The sequence below is a fragment of the Eublepharis macularius genome, chromosome 7, assembly GCF_028583425.1.
Source record: "Eublepharis macularius isolate TG4126 chromosome 7, MPM_Emac_v1.0, whole genome shotgun sequence".
NCBI lineage: Eukaryota > Metazoa > Chordata > Lepidosauria > Squamata > Eublepharidae > Eublepharis > Eublepharis macularius.
Genome location: NC_072796.1, coordinates 141002184 through 141014277, shown reverse-complemented (window position 1 = coordinate 141014277; position 12094 = coordinate 141002184). Strand labels below are relative to the sequence as shown.

Here is a 12094-nt window from a genome sequence, read left to right as displayed (position 1 = left end):
CTATCAAACTCTGTCAACCCGTCAGTTCACTTGCTCCTCCTTGTCTAATTCTGATATTGCCATATTCACACGTGCATATCTACAAAAATGATTCCAAAGCCGCTTCCAGGGAAGCAACTGGTGTATGGGAACTGGCATGTGGTTGAATATATTAAGTTGCCTTCCAGAGTCAGGCCATTTATCCTGCTTAGAGCTGCCCTCCCTGGCTAGCTGCACTTCTGGACCTTGGACAGAGAGAGGTCTTTCCCCTAAACCTGCTACCTGATGTCCTTGAACTGGAGAGGCCCTTTGCATGCGAAACGGGTGCTCTGCTCCTCTGTTCCTCTCCCCAGCTGTGGGGGGGGGGGGTCTGCTTGAAAAAAATTCCTGCAGTTTATTATGTGGGTGTGTTTGAAAAGCCTTTTGTTGCAGAGGGTATGGGCAGGTAGTTATCTCTTTAAAGCCAATAATATAATAAAGATTAATGACATGTATAGCTTGCTTCCCCCCCACCCCCCCCGCCGCCAAATCGTGGCTGTTATCCCCTGGGATGTACAGTGTGCGGAGCTGGCTTTCTGGTTTAGCTGTAGTGCCGTCAATTTTTACAGAATTTTTCAGAGTAAGATGAGCAAAGCAACCTGCTCTCCCCCCTCTCAGGTCTTTTCTCCTGCAATGAAAATTTTGGCCGTAGGGGACAGAACTGCCCCCTCTGTGAAACCCGCTTTTTGGCACAGTGAAACGAACCCAGTCGGCATGGCTAATTGGAGCAAGCGCGGGTTCTTCTCCTGTTTGACCCTGTGGCAAATTATGGAATGGAATCTCCTTGGGGCGGGGGCTCTAACGTTCCATGTTTTCTGGGTATGCAGCTGCAGCATAAGGAATTGCTGCTTCTGTAGAGCCCAGAAGAAGGTTGGGTGAAGATCACCCCAGCCAAAGAAGTTGGCTTATAGAGAAGCCTGTCCTCCTTTGTTTTGCCGGCAGACCGTTCTGGGCCCCAACGGGCTGGCTACTTGAAACCCCTTTTTGGGCCGGCCAACCCGATTGGTGTGTTCAGGCCTTGACCACCGAACTTCCACACACGGTTGTGGGACCATCATTGATTGCCCTGAAAGCTTGAAGTCAAAGGGAAGCTGCAGTCTGCTAAGAGTTGACGTGAATTTTTTCCCTCTTGCTTGCTTGCTTGCTTTGCTTAACAACTTTGCTTTCTCTACCCTCTTTGCAGCTCCTCGCCCCCAGGAGTTTTCGAGAAGGAATACGAGATCTATCGTGATTACAGCTCTGACGGGCAACGACTCCACTACAGGTTAGCTGGTCTCATTCCTTCCTGTTTAAAGAGAGCTTGTAGCTTTGGCGGGTGGAATGAAGATCCTTTGCGGTGTTGCAAGTGGGTTGGGGAAGTTGAGTGCGGGAGGGGAAGAGAGAGAGGCCTGTTACACATGGGATGGGAAGCGGGTCTGGGATAGGCGAGAGAAGCATTTTTAAAACACCCTCCGTGTTACACAGGGAGGATTCCCAGGAAAATGCCTGCTTTGCAAGGGAACAACATTTTGGCCCTCTTTAAGTGCTTATCAGTTTTACATAGGTGAGCAACCTGAAATACCTCTCCTTTTAAGCTGCCTTCTGTCCCCTTAACATCTTGGGCCCTAAGAAGATCAGAAGAGCTCTGCGGGGCTAGACTGTCCCATGTCCCCCACCAGATGCCTCCAGGAAGCCCATCAGCGGGCATGATAATTCATTCTTGTTTTTGCCTTCCAGTAACTGGTATTTGGAGGCATACTGCTCCTGAAGATGGAAGCTCCCCCTGGCTATCGTGATTTCCTTCTAGAACTCCCTTCCAAATCACCTTTAAGGCTCTTCCAGAGGGCCTCTCCTTTGCCAGGTCCCAAAGAGCTGGGGCACACAGAGAGAAGCGTTCTTTGCTGGCTGTTGATCTTCTCTTAGAAATCTATTTGAGTCAGAACCTGCATTGCTTCCAGACCCGCTGTCAGATTCTCCTTCTTGTGCAGCTGCTTGACAATCAGGGTTGTTTCGGCATGGAGTGTAATGACCCCCGCCCCCAGCTTCCCTGCTGCAAATAGATTTTTTAGTGAGTTTTCTGGAGCAGATTTGTACCCTCTTAGAATTGGGGGTGGGGTGGGGATAACAGAAGAACAAAGGAAGTGCTAAAAATTCCACCTGCCTACTTGGCCAGATGTTTGGCTGTCGGGCCCAAGCCGGGCTGGTGTCTGCACGCGGGATGCCCCAAGAAGGGCTCGTCTGCAGCTGTGTTTATTCTGGGCTCCTTTCGAAGGCTATAAAACTTGCCTTTTAAACAGAAGGCTGCCTGGCTGCTGAAATTTCCTCCTCCGCCTTGCAGTGCCATCACGTGAATTGTGCCCAGATGTTTGCACTGGGGGCTTTGGCATAACAAACCGTCAATATTTGCCTCTCATTTCTCATTAATAGCAATCCTCCCATCTTTAAAAAGGGAGCAGTGAGGCAGGGAGAAGTGCTGGCATCTGTGCTTCTTGCCCTTACTTGGGCTTCAGAATAACTTCAGAAGTGTTTTCGAAAAGCCCGGTGTTGCTCTTTGCGAAGGAAAGCAGGATATTTCCCTGTGAACGGGCTGGCCCAGAAAGACGAAGCGCTTCCCCATCCCGTTGGAATCCTGAGTGGTTAGGGAAACTGCTTTCCAAGCTTTTACCTACAGAGACCTTTTCCCATAGGGGATGGGCCGTGGCTCAGTGGAAGAGCCTCTGCTTGGCATGCAGGAGTTCCCAGGTTCTATCCCCAGCATCTCCGGTTAAAAGGACCAGATTGGTTGAGGATGTGAAAGACCCGAGACCCTGGAGATCGGCTGCCAGTCCGAGTAGACAGTACTGACCTTGATAGACCGATGGTCTGATAAGGCAGGTTTGCGTGTATCTGCTTATCATGCAGGAGTTCCCATGTTCAACCTCCAGTTCGGAGCGACCCATGCTAAACTTAGGTGGACCAACGATCTGACTTGGTACTAGACAGCTTCGTGCATCCCCGCTGAGGTGTCTGACGAGGAACCCCAGGCTGTTGAGGAAGATTCTGGGCTGGATTCTGGGGCACATGGCAGAGCGTCACGTGACCCGGGCGTCATTATAACCCTGCACCAGCTGAGTGTGCCTGGTGTGCTGTTGTTATAACAGCAACAACATTCAATTTATATACTGCCCTTCAGGACAACTTAACACCCACTCAGAGTGGTTGCCATTATTATCCCCACAACAATATCACCCTGTGAGGTGGGCGGGGCTGAGAGAGCTCTGAGAGAGCTGTGACTGGCCCAAGGTCACCCAGCTGGCTTCAAGTGGAGGAGCGGGGAATCAAACCCAGTTCTCCAGATTAGAGTCCCGCGCTCTTAACCACTACACCAAACTGGCTTATGATGCGTTGCTGAGGCAGATGGGTAGAGGTGGGTACGTTTCTTGTCTTTTCGAGAAGGTTGTCCGCCATTTTGAATCCTCCCACCAATGGAACGCCAGCAGGGCTTCCAAAGATCAGTGGATCTTGCTGAACTCTTTTAAAATGGGACTGTGTATTATGCAAGTAATAATGTGTATTATGCAAGTAAGATACAAATCTAAAATGAGGAATAGTTTTTAAATGGAAAAAATTATATACAAATTTTAAACATAAGTGTATTGTAATGCAGAAGTAGAATAAGTTTTAAATTTAATACTATGAATATAAAGCTATATGGAAGTAGTTTTTGAGTAGAAGTACTCTTTACTATTATTTTCTTATTATGAGATAGACGTATAATAGACTTTTGTATTTTGAAATATTAACTGTTTGTTAAAAGTTATAGTGGTTAGGTAGAACTGGTAAAAGTATGTAATACTGAATATGCGCCAAGGGTGAAATTAATAATGTATGGGCAAAACAGATTAGCTATGAAATCTGAAATTTAAAATGTTGGAAGTTGAACATAAATGTTGAACATGTATACTGAATACAAATGTTGAATACGAATTTGAAACCTAAAATGTTGAATATAAATGTATTCTGTATAAGCAAATATTACTATATTCAGACAATATCCAAAAAATTGACAAAGGTGATGTTGGGAAGAAATATTTTTTGTTTCAAATTTTATTTTAAACTTTTTATTTTGAATTTTTTTTATTTTAACAAACAATTTAACAACAGCAAAAACAAATACCAGATCACAACAGTCTGCCTTGAATTAACAATACATTTCTACAATTCACACAAAGTTCAAACAGTTTTAGTGTATCGATTACAAGCCAGGTTATAGTACAGCTGTGCATTTATTTCTGCCCCCTTTTTCTTTACTCTTGTTTGCTCGAAAACTAAAAAGATCTAATGGATAAGAGTTACTTGGCTTTATCTTGTAAGTGATCATATAATCTAAAACTGGTAGCCAGTCTTCCCAAAAACTGGATTGTGAATTAGCCAAATCCATTTGCTTTAGCTGGTGAAATATTTTCTCCTTGAAAAAGAGATCCCAGATTTTGTTGTGCCAGCTTGCAATAGAAGGAGACTGAGGATTCTTCCACGTGGACGCTATAGTCGTTTTGGCTATAGATAGTAAATATTTTTTCCCCATATATAACTGTTCTGATCCGTATCACTATGTTGAAAATGAAATCCTGCCGTCAAGTCATAGTTGACTTGTGGCGACCCCTGGTGGCATTTTCATGGCAAGAGACTAATAGAGGTGGTTTGCATTATATAATCCCTTTTTCCCTATCAGTACCTCTTATACTATTACTTTGCCTTTTCAAAATAAAACACTTATAATTAAGGGGGGGGAAGGATAAGTGCCCTCCCAGCCTTGCCCCATGGAGAGAAGGTGTGGGGCAGGGCTGTTCCCTCCCCTCCCCTCCCCTCTTTTTGCTCATAAAGTTGTATCCAGAGTCTTTAAGGGCTTTGAGACGATGCTGAACTTTTGGCATACGAAATCAGACATAAACATCTCCTTCCTGGAGGTCGACTTCTGAGCCCTGTAATTTGGTTTCAGCCACGCCAGCCCCACAAGACAAATTCATTTACGTTGGCTGCCTGGCTTGTCAAACTTAATCTCCACTTTGGAGAGAAGGACGGGAAGAGCGGGGAGCTCCGAAGGTTGCTGTGGAAAAGGACCAGCCAGCTTTGACAGGAGCTTGGCTTCTGGCATTGCCGGTACCCGTCCCATCCTCAAGGAGAAGATGCAGGTGGCTGGAGTCAGGCAGTCGTTTCTAGTGAATTGAGAGATGCTTTGCTTCTTGTGGGGGATGCATTTATCCCTCCCCCCAGTTGCCTTAGACCCAACAGGCCTTTAGATGTTCTTGAAGCCAACCTCTTTGCAAGAGGTCAAACTGGAGTGGCAGCGATCCCTTCAGATCTCTGCAGATGTGGCCCCTTGAAGACAGCACAGGTAAGATGCGAAACACAGCTAACTTCTTTAGAAAACTTCACACCTTTAAAAAAATGCAAATTGGCAAGTCAAAGGATCCAACAGAGTACTTGTTCTTGCAGAGAAAACAGAGCTGAATTGGCGCTTTGCCCTCCGGAATCACTTCCAGATGCAGCCACACAAAGGGAGCTCCCGTGAAGAAGTGAGCAGTGACTCCAGGAAGCTCATACCCTGCCACAAATTTTGTTAGTCTTATAGGTGCTACTAGACTCTTGCTGTTTTCTACGACTGGGAAGGCATTGCTTCGCAGTGGCCACTGACTGTAGGAAAATATAGCAGAGTAGGTGCCAAGATTGCATTTGGAAGTAATGAGAATAGATACATACACTCCAGTGTAGCTCTGTAAAATTACTTTACTAAAGGATAAAAATAGGGCTACATTTGGAGAAAATAGTACATTGCTAAGCTGACTACATCTTGCTAGAAAAGAAGTAGAGACTAGAATAGAAGTGAAGACAAGTGGATAAAGAGCAATAAAACTTCAGTATATAGCATCACTTAATCCCCCCCCCCCAATAAACAAGTTGCCCAATTGGAAATCCTAATTCTACTTCATTATTCATGGAGACTCCCCTTTCTAGGGCTGGAATCCCTAGTGGTTGCATTCAAAGCAAGTTTACTAATTGAGTAAGTAACACAAATAGTTTAACTCGTTCATGGCTGAAACGGAAACACTTGCTAAATCCCAACACTGACTCCGTGCCGGCTGAACTCAGATCGGCTGCTAGATGGTTCTGTGGCTAAGGGAAGGGAACGCCACCCCGCCTCCTGGCCGCATGGCTTCTTGGCTGTTCCCTGGGGCTGGAGAGTCACTTAGTCCTGTAGTTTGGGCACGGGTGGCAGCCTTTGAGCAGCGAGTGCCTGCCCTTCTCACTGGCATCAATGTACCTGGGAGGAGGGTTCGTGTACTCTGTGCATGTGACAGACGGGGGGCGGGGAGGGGGTTCATGTCTGCGAAACAGGGAGCCATATTTTTCTAGGCCCTCTCGCCACATAGACCTAGCAGGACAGCGAGTGCAGAGTGAGCTACTCTCTTGCTGAAAGCCCGTTCACAAATTTCCGTCTTGTTGTAGAGTGAGAGCCGGGGCCGGGGCCGGGGGGGGGGGCATGCAAATGAGAGCAGGCCGGCTTGACTCGGCAGGAGCCGGAAGCAAAGCGAGCCCTGAACCCAGGGGCATCCCTGCAGCGGGCGCCCAAGGAAAGTGAGCGTGAGCCTCACCATTTTGTCCCAAACTGCAGTGCTTTCCTTCCCCCTCCCATCGGAATATTGCCAACGGGGCAGCAGGTCCCCTGGCACTTGCCGATCGGAATCCTGCCGCGGAGATCCCTTCCTATGTACAGCTGCGCTGTCCACACACGCCCCAGACATTTTGCTAGTATAGAGTAGTGTAGATCTTGCATTGGAAGCATTCATGATCTCTACTTTCCTGTCGAGCGATAATTCGGCTAGCCTCCGGTTCACGTTTCAGCCATGGTTCCTTGGCCAAAGGGAGGAAAGGCAGCCCAATGCTACTGTGCAAGGTTGTTGTGTGGGTCACTGAGATAATATATATGCCAGGTACGTTGATCGCTTTGTACAGCAATAGCTCCGAGTTGGAAGGAGAACTCTTTTCCATTTGGATCCCATTATCTGGCCACCTTCGTGGGCTGCTCCGGAAAGAATTACTCTTATAGGAATTATTCTTACAAGAATTACTCTTAATGCAAACCTGCCTTTTCAGTCTTCGAGGTGGCCTGCAGTGGTCGTCGGCCACATAGGGTTAAAAACTTTGAAGCAATAGCGCCTCATTCCCAAATAAGATCCAGAGGAGTTAGCCGTGTTAGTCTGTAGTAGCAAAATAGTAAAGAGTCCAGTAGCACCTTTAAGACTAACCAGCTTCATTGTAGCATAAGATTTTGAGAACCACAGCTCTCTTCGTCAGATACAGCTGATGATGCATCTTTACTATTCCCATTTTATTTGTGAATAGTAAAGAGTCCAGTAGCACCTTTAAAACTAACCAATTTTATTGTAGTATAAGCTTTCAAGAATCATAGCTCCCTTCGTCAGATGCATCGTCAGCTTTCGAGAACCACAGCTTTCTTTGTCAGACACTGAGCATCTAATGATGCATCTGATGAAGAGAGCTGTGGTTCTCAAAAGCTGACGATGCATCTGACGAAGAGAGCTGTGGTTCTCGCAAGCTTATGCTACAATAAAGTTGGTTAGTCTTAAAGGTGCTACTGGACTCTTTACTATTCCCAAATAAAATGGATTTCAGCTGGATGGTTTTACACCCCCACATTAACAGACTTGGCCACCCTTGCCTTTTCAGGAAGTTGATTCCAGAGGGTCAGGGCCTTGTTTTGTAGTGGCCCCTTTCTGATCAAGGTGAAGGCGAAACACTGCCTGTAGTGGCTGCTGGTTTTATAGTAAATGTTAATGGGGCTTGTAAGGAGAGGAGTGTGTGGGCCCTTTCCATTTACTTATTTACTTATTTATGTTATTTCTAGCCCCCATTTCTTACTGAGACTCAAGGCGGATTACACAGTGTGAGCCAATACAGTCAATATGAAAGACATTTCAATAAAACATGTAATAGAATCATAGGGGCTTGAAGGGACCTCTAGGGTCATCTAGTCCAACCCCCTGTACAATGAAGGAAAGTCACCTCCCCCCCCCACACACACCCTAGTGACCCCTGCTCCATGCCCAGAAGATGGCAAAACACTTCCAGGATCCCTAGCCAAACTGGCCTGGGGAAAATTGCTTCCTGACCCCCAAGTGGTGATTGGTCTTACCCTGGGCATGTAAGAAGGCGCTACGAGAACTAAGCACTGATGTAGCCCTTCTTGTCCTTCCTCTCATAATCTGCCTATAACGGGTATATACATGAGAATTTGCAAAGATTTTAAAAGCCTCAGAAATCCAACACGGAGCTGAAGAAATGCTGAAATGGAACATAAGCAATTCTATGACTGACATATTAAACAACATAGGAACTACCCAGCAATAGTAGTGGAATCTAAGGTCCATCAGTATTTACACCAATAGTAGTAAAGTCTGTGGTCCCTCCCCTATCCCTTTACTGATGGATCTCTTGAGACCACTTCCTTACAGTACAGCCCTCCTGTCTGCGTAAAAAGGCCTCTGGAATAATTCAGTTTTGATGGTGGTTGTGGGTTTTCCGGGCTGTATTGCCGTGGTCTTGGCATTGTAGTTCCTGACGTTTCGCTAGCAGCTGTGGCTGGCATCTTCAGAGGTGAAGCACCAAAAGACAGAGATCTCTCAGTTTTGCATCGTTTACAGAAGGACAGGAGAGCGGGAGCCTTCCCGACCTCTTCAGATAGACCGTTCCGTAAAGCGGGGTTTTTAAAGGCTAATAGAAGCACCTTGAAATGAACTCTGAAATTGGCTGGCGCTGCAGCGGCTTAAAGATCAATTGGGCACGGGCAAAGCTGTCAATACTTGTTCACAGCTGCATTTTTTGTTGGGAATTAGCAAGTGTTTACATTCAGTCGTGAAAGAGTTAAGCTGTTGTTTATGTTACTTAGTTAGAAAACTTATTTGCATGTAACCCCTTAGCTGTTGAGTGAGGTTTCCCACCATAGGAATGGGAATATCTATGCTTAAAGGAGTAGAATTAGGATTCTCTATTGGGCAAGATCCAGAGGAGTTAGCCGTGTAAGTCTGTAGTTGCAAAATAGTAGAGAGTCTAGTAGCACCTTTAAGGCTGACCAACTTATTTGTGGCATAAACTTTAGAGACTTTAGAGAACCACAGCTCTCTTCGTCAGAGCTGTGGTTCTCAAAAGTTTATGCTACAAATCTGACGAAGAGAGCTGTGATTCTTGAAAGCTTATGCTACAAATAAGTTGGTTAGTCTTAAAGGTGCTACTGGACTCTCTACTCTATTGGGCAACTAGTTTACTGGGGGGGGGGCAAATAACTGGAAAGATATACTGAAGTTTTATGGCTCTCTGTTCAGTTCAGGAAACTCTCTGTTTAGTTTACAAGCTAGCCACAATATAGCCAGTTAGCCATTTCTTGTTTTCTACGAATGTAACCTTTTTATCCTTTTATGTAGTATTTTATAGAGCTAAACCTGGAATTCTCTTTATGTCCAGTGCGCAATTCTGCTACTCTGCTAAGTAATAAGTAATAATCCTTGCAATTCTGAACCGGTTCAAGCTCCCTCTAACTCAGGTTGCCGCTTGGAATCTCACATGAAGCAGCCTGGTACTGAACCAGAGCATTGGTCCGTCAAGGCCTGTATTGCCTACTCGGACTGGAAGCATCTCTCCGACGTCTTGGGGAGAGGCCTTTCGCATCACTTACTTAATTGGCGATGCCGGGAATTGAACCCTGGGCCTTTTGCATGCCGAGTAGAAGCTCTTCCACTAAGCCTCCGCCCTCCCCTTCTTTCGTATTTCCTGCACCTGCAATTTGAATGCAAAATTGCATTGGTGAGAATGTGCAATAATCGATAATTAAAATAAATTGGATCACATTCCCCTAGCAAAGGTGTTATCCTCTGAAGAAAGACCCCTTATGCCGGAGGAACAGCGCCTCCGCTCGCAGAAAGGTTCCCTGGAAATCCTCCCAGGCCCTTTCTCTTATTTTCTCTACATTATGAACGTCTGTGAGTACACCGACGTCTAAGCTGGCAGGAAAGATAACCGAGAGTCGTCTTAGAAGGCCAAACGGAAAACATCTGCTCAGCGTCTGGAGGCAGCGAACAAAGCAAAGCACGTTCCTTGTTAAGGATTATTAGCTCAGGAATTGAAAACAAAACGGCAAGTATCGCAAGGCCAGTGGATAAATATATGCTGCAGTCTTGATGGCCACTTTGAGAGAACGTTGCAGAACTGGGGAAGGGACCCGAAAAGGGCAACTGGAATTATTGGGTGGGGGGAATGAGTATTGCCCCTTTGGAGCCTGGGGCTGTATTTGGGGTGGGGGGTGACTGGAGGAAGATGGTAGAGTGTGATTCACAGATAGTGTAGGGTGAGAGAGAGAGAGAAACCATCGTCTCTCTTTGAGCACACACAACAGCTGGTTCCATCCAAGGAAATCAGACTCGTGTCAGGCAGTTCAGAATGCACCCGGGTTGCCAGTCTCCAGATGGGACCTGGAGATCTCCAGGCTACTAAAATCAGTTCCCCTGGAGAAAACGGATGCTTTGGAGGGTGGACTCTGTGGCGTTATACCCCACTAAGGTCCCTCCCCTTCCCAGACCCCATATCTCACCCCCAAAATCTCTAGGAATCTTCCAACCTGGGGTTGGCAAACCAAGGATGCACCCAAATGAAATATTTTGTTAAGGAGCTTTTAAGGGAAAATTCATATTCTCCAGCTTAGGTGGCTTTTAAAGATGCCTGCTAATGTTTGTTATGCCATGTTCAATTGCTTATGTTTTGTTTCAGCCCTGTATCGAGTTCCTCCTTGCTTTCCCGTGTCTGCAGTCTATACCCGATAGTGTCGTTCATTGAACGTCCCAGCCACTGATCGTATCGACTTACGCTGCGTAATCCGCCTTGGGTCTCAGTGAGAAAGGCGGACTATAAATTATGCAAATAAATTAAAAAATCCATCAGCAGTCCTTCGTTGTGGCAGTTTATAACAACCTCCATAACAACAGCCAGTGTATCAGAGTCCGTGAAGTTTACGTGGAATTGTGTTGTATGAAGTAGTAAGAAAGACGGTCGTTGTGGGTTTTCCTGGCTGTATCGCCGTGGTCTTGGCATTGTAGTTCCTGACGTTTCGCCGGCAGCTGTGGCTGGCATCTTCAGAGGTGTAGCACCAAAAGGCAGAGATCTCTCAGTGTCACAGTGTGGAAAAGATGTTGGCAGGTCATTTGTATCTACTCAGGAGGGGTGGGGTTGAGCGGAGTCATCCTGTAAGAGTTTCCCAGGGTGTGGAATGCTAATGGCGGGAGGCTTCACTGTATCCTGAGGAGGTTCTTTTGCATATGAATTGGTGCTTGATGTGCTAATCTTCTCTGCAGGGCTATTGTCGGGTATAGAGTGTTTTGTTAGCCTGGTGTTTTTCTGAACTGGAAACCATGCTCTATTCATTCTTAAGGTTTCTTCTTTCCTGTTGAAGTTTTGCTTATGCTTGTGAGTTTCAATGGCTTCCCTGTGCAGTCTGACAAAGTAGTTGGAAGTGTTGTCCAGTATTTTGGTGTCCTGGAATAAGATACTGTGCCCTGTTTGAGTTAGGCTATGTTCAGCCACTGCTGATTTTTCCGGTTGTCCAAGTCTGCAGTGTCTTTCATGTTCTTTTATTCTTGTCTGGATGCTACGCTGTGTGGTCCCGATGTAAACTTGTCTACAGCTGCAGGGTATGCGGTATACTCCTGCAGAGGTGAGGGGGTCTCTACTGTCTTTTGCTGATCGTAGCATCTGTTGTATTTTTCGGGTGGGTCTGAACACTGCTTGAAGGTTATGCTTTTTCATAAGCTTTCCCATCTGATCAGTAATTCCTTTGATATATGGCAAAAACACTTTTCCTGTAGGAGACTGTTTTTCCTTGGTTGTTTGATTCATCCTGGGTTTGATTGCTCTTCGGATTTCATTTCTGGAGTAGCCATTTGCCTGAAGTGCGTGGTTTAGATGATTAATTTCTTCATTGAGAAAGTGCGGCTCCCATATCCATCTTGCACGATCCACTAATGTTTTCATTATGCCTCTTTTCTGTCGGGGG

The 12094-nt window shown here is 46.0% G+C and overlaps 1 protein-coding gene across 1 annotated transcript in view; it reads left to right on the top strand.

Moving 5' to 3' along the window:
* ARHGAP39 (Rho GTPase activating protein 39) overlaps positions 1 to 12094 on the top strand; it is a 225971-nt gene that overhangs the window by 139336 nt on the left and 74541 nt on the right. The window contains exon 3 of the mRNA XM_054985596.1: positions 1202 to 1282. Within this exon, the coding sequence (XP_054841571.1) occupies positions 1202 to 1282 (81 nt within the window). The remainder of the gene's footprint in view (positions 1 to 1201; positions 1283 to 12094) is intronic.